Source organism: Gavialis gangeticus, unplaced genomic scaffold, assembly GCF_001723915.1.
Source record: "Gavialis gangeticus isolate Ggan-Ray unplaced genomic scaffold, GavGan_comp1, whole genome shotgun sequence".
NCBI classification, from domain to species: Eukaryota; Metazoa; Chordata; order Crocodylia; family Gavialidae; genus Gavialis; species Gavialis gangeticus.
Genome location: NW_017728997.1, coordinates 22,508,199 through 22,524,762, shown reverse-complemented (window position 1 = coordinate 22,524,762; position 16,564 = coordinate 22,508,199). Strand labels below are relative to the sequence as shown.

The window sequence follows — 16,564 nt, the reverse complement described above, 5'->3', positions numbered from 1 at the left end:
TTAGAACCAGGAGAAGGAGCAGAGAAGACATCCCTGGATCATGAAGTTGCAGCGAAGGCACAGGCTGGATGGATTTGGAAAAAGGCTAGAGGAGTCTTTAATGGCCTAAGTAACTGTTGCAACTTCATCCCCACAGGATGTGAGGAAATGTCTGGGAGGAGTTTTTCTCCCTTTGCTACAGCATCTCAGCCAGGATCTGAACCTGATGGGCACGAAACACCCTCAGTGTGAAGTTGGATGCTTGACATTTTGCGGGATTGAGTTCTTGGTTGGATGCACTGCGGAAGTGCAGACCAGCTGGGCCAGACTGGCTGGTGTTACCTACCTTGAGTCAAGAAGACGTGCTGAGACCCATGTCTCCGGTGTCCAGGGGTTACTGAGCCTTAGCACAGCATCTGCTTCACAGCACATCCTGTGCACTCCATGCTAGAAACCTGCAGGGAGCTGCAGCAGCTCTTAATCAAAGGGAGCTGATTTCCCTATTAAGGAATTACCTGTAGGGCTTGCGATGGACTTTGCCTGCCTCCTAGTCAGTCTATTAATTATACGGCACTTTGTTTCCAATTATGCAACCAGTGAAATGGTTAATCGAGTCCCCTTTGACGGACGCCTTGGTATTTAATTGTAAAAAAATTTGCTCTTCCGACAAACTCACCCACGGAGATGGGATTTCTGTCAGGTTTGTTTTTTAAATCAGCTGCTCTGTCTCTGCTGGCATAACACTTGCTAAACGGGCCTCTGCCCTTTCGCCTGCTGGGGGTGGGCAGCAATGTGATTGCTTCTCTGGTAGGCTTCATTACCCACTCCCTCCTGACCCTGACTCTTGCCCTCCATTGTCCAGCCTCAAGCGCCCACCTCCCCATGCCTTTATTAATGGCCCAGGTCATGTAAATGCCAGGGAAGCATGTCCCTCCCATCCTCCGGCCTGTCACTGAAGCACAAGCTTGTTTAGAGAAATGAGATTTCAATGGAGAAATGTCATCGTCTGATGTTTCCAATATTGCGAGTGCGCCTCCTGCATAGCAACGAGGCCTCCCCTTGATGGAGGCAGGTGGTGCCAAGGCTTCGTGCCTGAACGCCTGCCCGCGCAGCGCTCCTGCAGAACCGAGTTCTTCATCTCCAATCTGCTAAGCCTTCCCCTTCCCCCGGCCCCCCCCCCCAGTAGTTGTCACTGGCAGAAACTCTGTTCGAGATGCACTCTCGATAGCCAGGAGGCCTGACAACCGCCGAGCCTCAGTTGCAGGGATGGAGAAGCACCACTGTCACTCGCCGCACACCCAGAGCCGGTTAGTTCACCAGCGCTGCATTAGAGTGCGGCCTCTCTCAAAAGGTCTTCCTGTACTTTCTACTTCCTGCCAGGCTGGCTACACAACCAGACCCAGCGCCCATCTTGGGGTAGCCCTGTTTCTTCCCCTGCCTGGATCCTGGGTAGTGATGGGGCAAATGTCACCCATTATTTCTAGGCTGGTTCCCTGGTTTCCTGTTTCCCTTCCACCATAACAGAGGGTGTGTGCAGAGCACTGGGGAAGAGACATCACCTATGCTGGCAGGTCCCCAGCGGCCGTTTCTTCCCCCAGATTAGCTTGTCAGCAGTGATATCCACTTCCTCCAAGTTTGAACTGCTCCCAGCTCAGGTCCTAGTTGATATATTTTACCTATATCCTGAGCTCTGTGAGGATATGCTGCAATGCCACAGCAGGCCAAGATGGGCACCATATGCTTTCCTGTTTGTTAACAAGGGTCTTTATTCCTGGAATTGACAGAGCTGGGCTGGATTGGTTTTCTGAACTCTGATTCATAAATTAACGTGGCAAATGACCGGTGGCCTGCTGCCAGTCAGTTAATAATAATAGCTTGGTGCTGGTTCTCTCTGGGATTTGGCTGAAGGTCTCAGTTAGTTCTTATTTTACTCAGACCAGTTCACCGCATCCATTAGCGAGCCAGTTTAACTCCACTCTGAGCAGTCGCAGTTAAGACGAGTACTAGGGCCAGTTCGTGGTCTCAGTCACCTCTGTAACTCCACAGCCACGTCCATGTTTGTAGTTACTCTAGGTTCACACAGTATTGTAGTCTGGCCTCAAACACTTTGGACCTTGTTCCCTAGCTGGGGAATCTTTACTGTGGCAGCAACATGGAGGCAGATATTCTCTTGATCTGTTAATGTTGAGAAGCAAAATAAAACGAGGCCCTGGAGAGGCTGTTCAGTGATGTCTCTGTTAGCTGCCATGCCTTCTAATCAAGAAACCAACTCAGCAGTGTTAAACCTATTTTATGTGTGCTTGTACTGTTCTTTATTAATAACATAGCAGTACCCGTCAAAAACCATCTGACTTGAATAGATGCGTGTAGAAAGCAAGATTTTTCAGAAGCAGCCTGCAGCTTTGGGTGTCCTATTTGAGGTGGCATATAGGGGCCTGGTTTTCAAGAATCCTTGTTTACCTGCTCTCAGACTTCCTTGGGGTATCCATAACTGGCTCCTCAGAAGTAAAGCCCTCAGAAATTTCTAGTATAGTCTGGGCTGAAATTGCTCCCTCGACAGGGGCTGCCAGCAACTCTCCTCCAAGGTTTCATTGCAGGCAGATAAATCCAGCCCTTAGAACATTCTTCCTGTTTGAAACTTAAGTTTTTTTGCATTTTTCCCCCTCTATTTCCCCCTCATTGTACACCCATGCAAAATAATTTCTCTCCATCCACATCAGATGTTTACCATGGTTTTTTTTAACTGGTATCATGCCCTTCCCTTTGTGTTTGCACAGGCCTCTCGTTAGCTTTTTCCGTATCCTCCTGTTGAGCTATTCCTCCTTTGCTGCGCTGTTGCTGTTCTTTGAACTTGCTCCATTTTGTCAGTGCTTGGGAACCAACCTGAGTTGTTTCACAGGGGACTGCCAGCTCCTTCCCCTTTGACACAGTGGCCTTGTTGGGTCTTTGCCCCTTCACTATTCTCTCTTTTCGGGTGTCACTAGGAAACAGGTTGCAAGTAACAGTAGCATGAGATGAAGCAGAGTCTTTCCTCCCTTCCTTATTCTTCCTCCTCTCTTGTCTCCTTGGATAGATTTTAGCTGCTTTAGAGAAGGACGAACAGGCACGGAGGCAACGGCTGAGGAGTAAGCTGGAGCAGGCAATTGACACAATGGCCCTAAGCAGCTGAAAAGGCTGAGGCAGCCCTGACGACTTCCCGAGCAGTGCAGACCACAGGAGAGGGCCAGCCAGCGGCAGCAGCAGCAGAGTACTTTGGGTCCAGCGCCAAACGGACACGCGGAGCCTGCCGCGTCTCGAGACACTTACCATAAACCAACCAGGCCACCTACCACCGTACCAACCACAATCCAACCCGAACGACTCAGAGACCTTTCTAAAGGAGCAATGTAGGGAGCAGTGCGATGGAGCCGAGACCCACGCAGTGCGGTGGCGCCCCCCCAGCGGAGCTGCTCCTCCCGTGAGCACGTTCCAGACCGAAAGGCTGGAGGCTCGGGGCAGCCACGCTAACTTCTAGGACAATGTTTTTATGTTCTTGTTTTGGGTGGCAGGAGGGTGGGTGGGCTTCGGTTTTTACTGTACTTGACTTGCTTCCCTTCCACCACCCCCGCTCTTTACCCAGTCCCTTCCCTCTCCTCTCTTTCTCTCTCTCTCTCTCTCTTTCTCTCTCTGGCCTTCCGCCATTAGTGTTAACTGCTATATTTGCACAATTTACACAAGATAGACAACATTTTTAATTTAAAAAAAGAAAGTATAACAAAAAGGGGGGGTGGGGAGGCTGGGACTGGGGAAGGTCTGGGGCAGAAAGGTTCTACATTTTGCAACAAACTAACAAAACAACAACAAAAAAAAAAAGCTTTTGGAAAAAAAGAAATCCAAGGGCCGATGCAGGGAGGTTCGGGGTGGAGAACGGGAGACCAGGAAGTGGGAGCAGTCCCGTGAGCTTTGATATTTCATAAGATTTTGTCCTGTGCCATGTTTTATTTGAATGTTGTTTAGTGCAAGGAAAAAAAAAGAAACAAAAAAACCAAACAAAAAAAAAATTGACCGTTTTGTTAGCTGGATAGATGCTCTAATTTAAATGCTGCTTAAATGGTGTCTGAGGTAACCATCCAAGATGAGAAAGACCAGAAGGGAGGGGCACCCCGGCCTGTTTCCCCAGGGACTTTGCTGTTTCAGAGGGAGGAGCAGCATGGTATCGGTGTCCTCCTCGTTTCCTTTCTTCACATTGCTGTTTCTGTGTGGGGAGGGAAGAAGCCAATTATTTATCCCAAGAGCTCTGTCCAGCTGAGCTGTTTCTGCATTGGGAGCTTGTACTCCATCTTTCCCTGTGAAAGAAGAGGGTCCCATTTGCATTCTCCACCCCAAAGGGAGCTCTCAGCAGACCTACGGGGCCAGCAGCCGTTGACAATGCACCTCTTATCTGTGCCTCTCCAGTGCTCCGGCCCCAGGTCAAGGAGGTTAATGCTTTGGAAGATAGAGGTCATGGTCTGCTCAGGTGGACAGGGAGCAAAGGTCTTCCAGAGCCAGAGCGAAGGGAGAGTCAGGAAGGGTTTTGTTCATCTCAGCCATGTTTTCCTCCTTTGAGACGGTTCACTCCTTACATCCCTCTCATGTTCCTGGGGTGCTGAATATCTCAACAGAGCCTGCCGATCCCACCTTCCTCTAAAGCAGCTTTCATGAAGCTATGGTAAAGCTTCTGACTCACGCTGCAGCCTCTACGCTCCGAGAGCTCCCCCAGCACCATCCTGCCAGCTCCCCCTTTCAGAGCGGTGAGAGGCATTAGTCAAATACACTTGCTCTTTAACAAGGAGCAAGATCTGAGGCGCGAGGAGCTGTCATCCTGCTGCTCTGCCGATAACGAAGCCTTAACCTGCTGCAGCCTCATAGTCCAATTAGAAGCAGTTTTGACAGGAGCAACATCAACGGATTTGTTTCAGGTTAGGTCAAACAGATCCCAGGAATGGAAAGGGGGGTGGAGAAGCCTGGAATTTTGACTGAGTGGTAAAAGCCTTTTCTTCCCCCCACTCCCCGTCATCTTTTTTGTGCTGACTTAAGGGAAGGGCTCAGATCCCCAAGGGGAAAGTTTAGATCATTATTTCCTTGCAAAAGTCTTTAAAAGGCCTGCAGTGCCACATAATGCTGTACTTTCTAGCTGCGGGAGCTCCAGAGCAGCTCCCTGGGGTAGAGGAGGAGATCCTGTCACGAGCGGTGAGCATGAAAACCAAATTCGGGGCAAACAGGGAGGGCATCTCCTTAGAGGTCCTGACCTGGTTTCCCTGAATTCAGGCCATTTCTGATCCCAGCTGCTTGGGATCTGTTGGCACAAAAGGCCCTAGAGGCTTCTGTAGACTAAGCAGGTAGATGTACTTCCCCACGTATCAATTTAACTAAATGGGGGGCAGACTGGCGTGCCTCTCTCTCTAATCCCTTCCCCTAAGCCTAGGAACAGATGGTTAGGAAGGGGTGTGGTTGGGTGGAGGATGATTGTTATATCTGTGTTCACTGCTTACCCGGAGGCGGTGGGAGTTTTTCCAGCCGAGTGCTCAGAGGCTCTGGTGATGGGTATTATAGAAGGACCTTCCAGTAAAGGATCAGGAGGCGGTGTGAAACGAAGAGGTAGGAGGGACTGCAGAGTTTCTGCAGTGGCTTCTATGATGCTTCTGAATAATCTTGCTCTGTATGTTGGTGGTTTACGCAGCTCCTATCTCCTTTGTATGTACGCAGTATATACTCCACCCCTACTTGTTCTCTGCCTCACGGGAATCACTGCAGCACAGCTGGAAATAGCTCAGGTGCTCAATGGGGCTGATTCTCAGCACCCTTAATGAGAAAGGAGTGTGTCTTAGCCAGCATCTGCAAATATCCCCCAGCCTTTGGTAGCTAGTCAGCTGAGAACGAGGTGCGGAGGCAAAATCTTCCAAGGTAGACTCCCCCAGGCACCCTGTGGAGCCAGACCCAGCCAGGGATGACTCAATTCCCAGAACTTATCTTTCTCCTCCTTTCTCATTCCTCCTTCCTCTCCTGCACCGTGTCCCTCCCTCCCTTCCCCTTCCATTCTGTCTTTCTGGGAGATCTCTGCCTTCTCTCATTTCACAGCAAACCCAGGCCTCTGTCTCCTGGAAGCCTCCACTTGAAACGTCCAAGCCTCTGTATCAAGAAATGTACGCACCGAGGCGCGGTCCAGGTTCGGAGCAGGTGACCGCAACCTTCCGCAAACTATGAAATGGTTTTTCTTTTCCGTACCAAGAATCTGTTTTTGCAGCCTGGGCTGAGAATGGAGCCAAACTACGCCAGAGATGGGCTACTGCAAAAAGAGACAAAATATCAGCCCAGTTTCTATCTGTTCCCTTAGATCATGAGTGTGGGGGGTGGGGGAATAATGAAGATTTTAATTAAAGAAAAGTGTGTATATATATATATGTGGTTACAATCTAATTGTTGTGCCCCAGTGGGGTGCTGTATAGTTAACTGAAGGAGAATCAAACCAATATAAATATGACATGGATTTACACAGCCAGTGGAAAATACCAAATGGTCTGGAAAAAATTTCCAAGCATTTCTCATCAAGCAGAACAATCTTTTGAAGCCTGCACATCTCTAATTATGTTGTAATTCTGTTTTTTCTTTTTTTTTTTAATTAAAGAGGAGAAGCAGCTGATGATTTAAGGAGAAAAAACAAAAGCAACAAAATAGTAGTAATAAAAAAAAACAAACTCCCAAACCTACAAATCCTGAGCTGTCTCCAGAGTTGTGGGACCCGTGAGCTGTTGCATGACTGTGCTAGATTTTAGTCTGAGTTGATCTTTTTAAGAAACAAAAAACGAGCAAAAAAAAAAAAAGAAAAAAAAGAAACCCTGCAAGTGTTGAATACTAGAGGTTTGTTTAGACCCAGTTTGTTTGGTTTTTGTTTTTTAATTTTGGAATTAATTTGTCACTTTCTTGTCAGAAAACAATAGATTTGACTTCAGTGGTTTACTTCTTACAAAATGGTACTCAAAGAGCCTTAAAGGACAGCTATGTGTCTGCAGGCCCCAAAACAGTGGTTACTGCTCTCTCGCTTGCTCTCTGGGGATCCTCTTTAGCTATAACAGAGGGAAGAAATCTGCCGGTGGAGCTGTATCATGGGCCGTGCAATGTTCCCCTGGGGGGTACTTCAGATAATTGAAAGCCAGATCCTCAGCGAGTTGGAAACAGTGACTCTGTGCTGACTGCCATGGCACTGAGGACCTGATATTTAACATCTAGGATGTTTTGAAAAGAGATTCAGGGGCCACGTTGGGCTAAATTTTTTCCTTTTCTCCATCCTTTTTGGTTGAGCCTGGATTGTAGGCACGTTCAAAGACAGTTCAGCCAGCCTCACTAGGGGTTTCTACCCATTGCTCTGGCACACGGTCAGTATGATCCATCTGATGGAAGGGGCACTTCTTGCGGAGAGGTTGCTTTATCATCCTTTTCCCTGACAGTGACTCAGATCAGTAGCCGGTTGTAGAAGGAATGTCTAAAAACAACTGGTGTTGCACTGGCCGCCCTTGAAGGATGTTCAGGAAGCAGAAGGGTTCACTTTGTGGGTTTCCACAGGCTCCAATCTTGTGTCAGCCTCTGCTGTGTTCTTCAGGAGGAGATTTTGGACCCCAGGTGCTGCTCTCAGAAGACCAAGGCCTCCATACATGTCCAAAGGCAGTTCCTTAACCCTGAAGCGTGCTGGGGTGCAATGGCAGAAATGCTCCCCCAGGAAAAAAATGCCTGTTCATACCCTCTCTCCAGTTCCCAGAGGGAGGGGCTGTTTTACAAGGGTGAAGGAGGGCATACTGGATCCATAGTGTGTATACTCACACTTCTGGTATGTGCAAGGGGCTAGTTGGAAAAGCTGCTGCTCACTTGTGTGCTCAGGCTAGGTTCCCAGACGTGTGCATTTCCCTGTGCAAATCTGCACTTGTATCATGGCAAACCAGGCCCCAAAGCTTTGTGAGGGCACTTTCACGTGTTGCTCGTGTTCTTTGGTGGGGCAGAAAGCGTGCAAGTGTCCATGCTTTGAGCCAGCTTCAAATTCACCCTACGCAGGAGGTGCCCTGGGCTTGGATTTTGCTTCAGCTGCTATAGAGAGGGGGCAGAGGAGGTGGGACAGCAGTAAAACCTAGGTGCCGTCCAGGCCTCTCTTGGAAAAGGAGGGACTCTGGAAAAGAGCTGGGATAGAGGGAGGGGAAGCTGAGTGAGAAGCTTGCTGTGTTCTTGTTGCATAGCAGTGTGTTAACCTACCCATGTATTTTGCCATGCTCCTGTTTCTCCTAAGCACAAAATAGTGCAGGTAGGAGCCTTTCTCCTTTCCTGTAGGTCTGTCTGAGTTGGCCATCTTCCCCATGCCGTTATGCATGAGCTGAATTAGTGACACCAATAAATTGGGCAGGAAGAATAACCAGCTGACCAGCTGGCTCTTCAGTGTGGGATTGACTTAGTAGGGAGGAAACAATCTGATGTTTAACATGGAGATGGGGTGGATCCAGGATTTCCCAAATAGGGGTGCAGAAGCAGCAACCTGCAGTGCAGGGTGGTTGCACCCCCTGCTCCCAGCCTCCACCCCCACCAGAGCAGGTAGACCGTGCCATGGGAGCCCCAGGGACTTTGAGCAGGAAAGGGAAGGAACTGGGTATTTTTACCTGTTTTGGGGACTTTACAGAGGCATACACCTCTCCCTTGTGCCCCCGCAACTCCCTTGCCTGCCGCTGCTGCTTTCTTCACTGTTTGGAGGCTGGGCCCAGCTGGGGAGGGGTCACAGGCCACAGTGGGGTGGGAGAGTTGTTCCCCCCATCCTTCCTAGTCCCCTAGGAGCAGGCAGGGGAAGGGGAGCCCCCCATATCCCCACTGCCGTCCCTTCCGCAGCTGAGCCCAGCCCCTCCATGGGCAGGAAGGGCTCTGGTGCTTCCCAACCCCCCCGGCAGGGAAAGCAGCAGGCTGGAGAGAGGGGAAAGATGAGAGGAGGGGTGTGCCTCTGAGCAGGAAGGGAGAGGGGATTTTTACCTGCTTTAGGGACTTCAAAAAGTCCCCAGAGGCTTCCATGGGGCAGTCCAATCCAAAGGGGTGCATTCATGCCACTGCACAGCGTGACATATCTATTGATGGTTGGACTCTCATAAATGCCTTGTCTGCTTTCTGTCACTGCCTGAGCAGGTGTCACCCTCTCAGCCCCAGCACTGTGGGTCATGTCCGGGATTCCTCATTGAGTATCATGCCAGGCCCAGAAACAGGTGCAGTGCCCAGCACAGAGAAGTCTCTTCCTTCTTCCCCTCCTCACTCTTCTCCTGTGGCATTTCTGGCAACAGCTTGCAGATTCTTGTCATTTTCTTCCGCCAGAGCCCCCCCAGCCCATGGCTGTCAGCCGGTCCTTTACAGTCTGCTTACTGCTGTTCCCAGCTGCTGGGCGTGCTGAACGGCGTCTCTGTGACTGGGTACTTGTTTGAATACTCTCCGTTGACTCCTGAGTTTTCTGGTGCTACTCTTGACCGTTCGTGTCTAACGCCAAAGGTGCTTCATTATGCTCAGGCTTCTGCCTGGCTCCTCAACCCTTCCTTCTGGCCTTCAAAACTGAGCCACAGTCAATGCAGGGTCTGGGGGACAGCGGCAGTGAGGCAGAGATCTACTGACTCGGTGAATGGATCTTTGTTCTCATCCTGCTGAAAATGAAAGGAGGCCAGGAAAAGCCTACTCCAACCCCAGGTGCCCAGAAGCCTTCTCCCAGAGCTGAAGCTTGGGCCCTTAACTTCATGAGGGGACAGGCCAGACAATGTAGATGATAGCTGCCCCTGTGCTCGAGCTCCCACTCTTTGGTCAGGTCTTGCTGTACTTGCTGCTGCTGTTAGGGAGTTGGACCATAGGAAACAATCCTGCACTGACCAGGAATGGGAGTGACCGCACAGGCCAACAGGTCGGGTCCTTCTCCAGTCTCCTCTGGTTCAGGACAACATTCTTGCGCTTCCATTTTCATTTGGCATTAGATTTTAAAAGCAACCATCCTTCAGAAGTGCCCCTTACACCAAATGCCTCTCCGTGGCCCCCCCATTCATCCAGCTCCTTGGGGCAGTGGTCTCATTCTGCCTTCTCTTGGAAGGAGCCAACATGCAATTAGCTGTCCTTTAAGAAAACGGGAGAACTCCCCTCCCCTCCCCAACAAAACCAACAAAAAGCCGAGAATTTACAAGTCAACTCCAGAGTCCTGATAACTTTACATGATTGTTTCAGACTTGAAGCAACTGGCCAGTGTGTGGCTGGTCAACGGCCTTCGGTCGTGTAAATATCCTGCTATTTCCTATTTTAATGTTCTTCAGATTTAGTACTTGTAAATAAACACCCGCATCAAGGAGAGATTAAACATTTTTGCTAAATGGGGTGTCTTGCTTGTGTTTGTGAACCTTGGGCTTGGAGGGGGTGAGGAGCAGGGGATCTGGGCATGGGCAGTACCTCACTCTTTCCACCTGTTCCTGCCATGCTACCATGGTGGGCGCTGAGTTCCATGATGGGCCCTAGGAAATCTGGTCCCCCTTGCTCCTGCTCTTCCCCTGGCATGGACTTCCACCTCTCCTTTGCTCCCACCTGGCTGGCAGGCACCCAAGGAAGGCACCCTGAATTCCAGGCCAGCAAGAGGAGAAGTCTTCATCATCCAGGGGGCTATTGCAGGAAGGTGGGGATATCTATCTGTCACATCTTCCCTTTGTCTTTTGACCCTTGGTGTTTGTATAAGATCATCTCCTGGGGCTCTAAGACAAGCTTGTGCCATGTGAAGGATGTTACCTTTGTTGCTTCGAACCTTGATCTTCAGCTTGATGCAAGTTCCTGAGCAGAAGAAGGTCTCCTGGAATCTCAAAGGTAAGAGCCAAAGGGGCTGGAAGGTCTCATCTTCTGGGGTCCTTTAGTTAACCCAGAATGAATCCCTGTGAAGAGTAATAAGAGTCTTGTCAGAGGTGAAGAGTCTTGTCGCCTGCTCCAAGCCATCCAGGTCAATGGCTCTGGATCCAGGAGTTCAGGATGAACGGCTGGGACAGGCTCTTTCTCCTTCATACCAGCTATGCTGCAGTGGGGGGTAATCCAAAATGTGGGTGGCCTGGAAAACCAAGGGGCTAGCCAAAATGTGTCTTGAGAGGCAGGGGCTGGGTTGTGGCCCTCCCCCTGGAACTGCCCCTTCCCACCTTGCCAGTTCTGGAAGTCCTTGCATTGCCATGCAGATGCCCCTCAGCTAGGGCTGGCCAGGCCCTCTGCTTTTCCTGGCCTATGCTTCCCTTCAGAAGTCTCTCCTCTTCCTCATCAACAGGGATCCTGGTTTTCTCTGTTTAAAAATCACAAATGCTCTGATTTAAAGGGCAAAAAAGCCATGCAAATTCTCTGATTAAAAACCCCAAACCTGTGTTTTTCCATGATTAAAATGAAACACCACTATAGATATAGGTGTCAGTTGAACACAATACGTTATTGATGTATTTACAATTTTGAGGCTGTTTGGAAGCCTACCAGTGCCTCAGTTGCTATTATAAAATAAATTCTAAATACCTATACATTTTGGTGCTGATTTTTGGGTGTTTTATCATGGCAAATCAGAGCTCTCCCTGCCCCCTTCACTCTCCAGGATGCGGCTGTGCCACCTCACTGCTTTTTGGTGCTGAGCAGCCCTGATATGCCAGTGTGCTGCCTATACCATTGCCCCTCACTCCTCACCCGCAGCCCCCCAGCCCTGCTGGTGCCCCTCACTCCCCACCCACAGCCCTCCTCAGCCCTGCTGGAGGGGGCCCCCAGTTGCCAGGGCTGCTGCCTGCAGGAGGCTGTAGCTGCTGTGGTGGAGCAGAGCGCGAAGCTTGGCTGTCCCTCCTCCATGGGCGGCATGGCCAGAGCGGGGCCTGTGGGGGTGGGAGGGAGCTGATGCAGGCTGCTTGCTGCCAGCTTGGGGCTCCCCAGCCTGCTGCCCTCCCTCTGGGGCCTCCGCAGCCCAGCAGGTGGGACCCGGCATAGCAGAGCAGAGTGGGGTGAGGCGGGGAAGCTCAATACTGCCGTCACAAGCCCCATGCCGCCGTGGTGATGCACCCTCTGCTCATTTGGCAGCAGCAAAGGGCACAACTCTGCACCGCCATCCCTGCTGCTGCCAGGTGGGCAGGGGGCACTTTGCCATGGCGGTGTGGGGCTGCTGCTGGTGGCACAAAGCTTCCCTGCCCTGCTTTGCCCTGCCACACCGGGTCCCACCCGTTGGGTCACAGACACCTGGGGGAATCTGGGAGGCATGTGTCCCCCCCATACCTCCCCCAGGAGTGGTGGATATCCAGCCTCCTTTTGCCCTGGGTGGGCAGCAGCCCCAGGCCTAGCCCTACCCAACTCCCTCCCTCCCTCACTATGGGGGCTTCAATTCCTTCACCACTGCTGCCACTGCCACCATCAGACTTACCTGCGGGAGCTGCTCTCCAGGATGCCTGGTGCCCACGTGCATGTGCATGCATGGCAAATGGAAAACCTGGATCCCTGCTCATCAACTAGGAGTCCTGCTGTTTTCTGCATCGGGTCCCTGATGGCAGCTTGATCCTTTCTGGTTTGTGCAGGGATTTAGACGTTCAGGGTGTTAGGTCTCTGTTGTGTCAGATTTGATAGTATTATGTAGAATTTACATTATGGTTTGTATGGGATGATTTGGATAGGGATGGCCCTGCCTCAGGCAGGGGTTAGACTGCGTGACCTCTGGAGGTCCCTTCCAGGCCTTCTAGTTGCTTTGCAGCTCATTAGGAATGCCTAGCTGTGCCCCAGGGCTTGGCATCCGTGGAGCTCCAAGTGCTTCACAAAGGAGGGTGAGCTCATTCCCTGCCACTTTACAGAAGGGGAAACTGAGGCACTGAATGGGGCAGGGGCTCACCCAGCAGGGCAGTGGCAGATCTGCAAATAGAAACCAGGTGTCCCAGCTCCCCATCCAGTGCAGTTCACTACACACCAGTGTCTCTTGCCCCGTGGAGTTTACTTTGCCTGAGTCCTGAGGTACAGCTTTCTTCAGAGCCTTTGCCAGTCCTCTCTGCTCAGCTCCACCCCTCTGCCTGCCCAGGAGCCCCTCTCACTCTGTCTCCCTGCTCTCCTTCCCCCTCTTGCTGGAGTGGACTTAGCCATGGAGTGGTGGGTGCAGAGGTGCAGGTGCAGAGACATGGGTGGACCTAGGATCTTGAAAAGGGGGGTGCCCCTAGTACAATGCACCACACATACAGTGCAACACATTTTGATCTCCACTTAAAAAAACCCTACAAGCTATCCAAACAAGCTAAGGGCCTAGGGCTGTATTCAGCAAAAAACAAGCATAGCTATGGAATGTACATTATTTGCTATGTCATATAGTAGAGGTGCGAAAAAACCCCTGCAACACATTAGGCAAAAAGAATCAAATGATGCTGCTCAAGTGTTTTGGTTGTCATTACAATTAAATGTATGTTGTTCAGATCCACAAAACAAAACCTAGCCTTCCTGAGCATCTTGACAGAGCATCCAGTGCTTCACTGAAGTTATGTCCATTCCTAAGTTGATGTTCACCTGAATTAACATCTTCATGCCTGAGTTTAATGTTTTTAGTTAGACTTAGTTCCAGTTTCACAGCCCTGCAGACTGCTTTTATATAACCAGGAGCAGCTCAGAAACAGCAGAATTGCAGAATACAGGCTAGCTTAATTGGTGGAACCATTAAAAACCATGGAGTTTAGAAAGGATCAGATATATTATACTGAGCCATGATTTCCCCACTGCTGACTGAGTAGAAAAGCCATTGCTGCTGCCAAGCAGTTGATTTTAAACTTTGGGTGGACTGGGAATCAAAGGGGAGCAGGAATGTGACTGCACTACTGCACCCCCTGCATCTGCACCTGCACAGAGAAGCCCGCGTCTGCCTGTCCCACAATGCGACAGCCCTGCCCACCAGACACTGGCCCAGACTGAACCAGTGTGGGTCTCCTTTTTGTGCCTGGCACCTCACACACAAGGCTCTGGGACTGAGAGGCTGACAAGCTCAGTGGCAGCCCTAGAACTGGCCAGCTCCCAATGGCATCACCTCCCTCACCCCCAGCCCACAAGCTTCAGGGCAAGGATGCAGGACGGGGGGCACTTGGGAGAAGAAGCAAGTTGGGTGAGTGGAGACATTTCTTCTGTGGTCACTCCAGGTCTGTGCATTCAGTGTGATCCAGGAATGGGCATGGGGTGGTACAAGGTGCAACGGGCCTCCAGGTTTTTATTGCACCGATGGAAGGAAGCAATGTTGCCCAGTGCAGTAGGTTGCAAACCATGGCTGTGCCTCCCCCGTGTCTGGAGTCCTTCTCAACAGGCTGTGACCCTGACAGACAGGCCACAAGGGGTGGGATGGGAGCAGCTGAGCTGGATTCCAGACGGGTCTCCCTCTCCCCTCATCCCTCCTTTCTCCACAGATTTGGATATAACCCATTTCCCTATGGCCACCCCCAAGAAAACCTAGATGATCAGTGATCACTAGCTCACCTGGCCATTTAGAAGGGGGCAGTCTAAATGAAACCCTGTATCTGGGCCCAGTGCCACGCTTTGCAAGGTCCATTCTAGTCTGTACCTCTGGATCTAGCTTGCAAACAGACCTGCCCAAGGACCAGGCCAAGGTGGGAGGGTTGGGGGCAGGACAGCTCGATGGTGCTCAATTGGTCCTTTCTATCTCTAATGGGCCTGCTTTTCCAACGGTGCTTTTATTAAATTATTTTAAATGGTTTGCTTTCACTCGCCGCCTTTCAAAGCTCCCATGGCTTTTGATCAGATGCAGAGGAAATAAATCAATTATATCAAGAGAGAAAGAAAAAAGAGGTAAATACTTGGCCAGGTTCACTGTGCGGTTACCAAGTGCTGGGATCAAAAGAAGCCAATCAAGCCCCTTCACAGGGAGGGTGGGCACAAGGTGCAGCACATTGTAATGCTTCTCTCTGCAGCTATTTTCTCCTGTTTTCAGCTGTTGCCCTTTTGCATGTGTTTTCTTCTCTGATCTGTGCTACTGAGGCTGTTCCTCTGTCCCCCTTCTGCATTTCCTGCATCCACCATGGCTCCTGCTAATGTCTGTTCTACTTGCCCGTGACCGGATTATTCCTCCTTCCCTTCTCCATCCCACTTGCCTTTGGCTAAAGCTTTCTCTCTTTTGGACTGCTCCCTCAGAGCTCAGCCAGGGCTGTTCCCTCTTCCCTCCTTCTTCGTTAGGTTTAATCCAGGCTTCCTTCACTTCTGTCCCTTCGCTATCAAGGCTATTTCTGTGCTTTCCCTTTGCTGCACCTGGCTTTTGCCAACACTGCTCTAACAAGCTTTAGCCAATGGCTACACCTGTCCCCTCGGCTCTGCCTGGCCTAACTGCTACTCATTTCATGTGCTTATTCTTTTATCTCAGATTACAAGGGCAACTCCCCTTTGCCTATGGCTTAATTAGCAAGAACCTAACAAGGGGTGGAAACGGCCTTTCCTGGAGAAGTGCTCAACTATTAGTAACATGCACTGATTGCATTTCAGATGTATTGTTTGTGAAGAGGCTCTTTTAGAAGAAAAAAATCTGCTCCTACCAGAAGGAGATCTAGGTTAATGTGACAAACTTCTCATCAATCAACAGCCCCTACATAGGCTACACCTGGTACGGAGGAGGGACTATTTGATGTCTGCTATATCACGGCGGAGCCGCTGGGATCTGGGCGTCGCCTGCGGTTGGCGGCCGTATGGTCAAAGTTCTCCGGGTCCCACGTGGGGGCCCGGAAATGGTCCAATGTTGCGCCCCGACTGGGCAGGTCCCGGCTGGTCATTCGCGTCATCACACGATGGCGTCTGGCGTTGGCAACCAGCGCCATGTCGACATCAACTGAAACAGTCTGGAACGGGGTTTCTCATCGGCGTCTGGCGCTCGGTGTTGTCGGTGGTTCATTAAAAGGCTAAAAGTTACAGAGGAGGGATGCACCCAGTACTCTGCTCCAAGTCTCACTTACTTCCTGGAGGCTGAAGGGAGGAGAAGGATGACTGAAGAACATGGTGGACGACATGGTGTTCATATGCAGACTGGCACCTCGTCAGGGAGGACCAGTCCCAAAACCTTTGCCATCAAAGGTATCAGCCCCCGGCACTTATCTCTGGTAGGGCGAGCCACACTGGAGACAATCGGGCACATTGAGTTAGGGTGTTGTGGGGGTGTCTGGGTAGAATCAGCTGAACTCTACCCAGTATGAGACGCACCAACCCATGCATCTGAGCTGTGCACTTCATTCCCATGCCCTTCATGTGCCACCAGCTCCTTATTCAGGCCTTGAAATATCTGAATGTCTCAATCTTGGGCTTTCAAGTGCAGCAGCATCTTGAAATCCCCTTTCAGGAGTGGCCAATTTAAAGACTTCCATGAGTGACTGGTGCCTCCTGAATCTGGGGGAGCACCCACAGAAGCCACCGACCCTGTCAGGGCAGGGCACCAGCATCACTGTCGGCTGTTGGGGGGGCACCGGCTCTGTCGAGGGGGCATATGCATCCCCGTGCTCCCCCTACCAGTTGCCTATGAAGCCCTCCCCTCCATTTGCACCCTACTCGGACAGCCAAGACCAACAGGTAAGCTGTG

At 50.9% G+C, this 16,564-nt stretch overlaps 1 protein-coding gene across 1 annotated transcript in view; it reads left to right on the top strand.

Moving 5' to 3' along the window:
- PLXNA1 (plexin A1) overlaps positions 1–6,818 on the top strand; it is a 265,521-nt gene extending 258,703 nt beyond the window's left edge. Inside the window, exon 33 of the mRNA XM_019504928.1 lies at positions 3,053–6,818. Within this exon, the coding sequence (XP_019360473.1) occupies positions 3,053–3,148 (96 nt within the window). The 3' untranslated portion in view covers positions 3,149–6,818. The remainder of the gene's footprint in view (positions 1–3,052) is intronic.
- Positions 6,819–16,564: the final 9,746 nt, after the last annotated feature.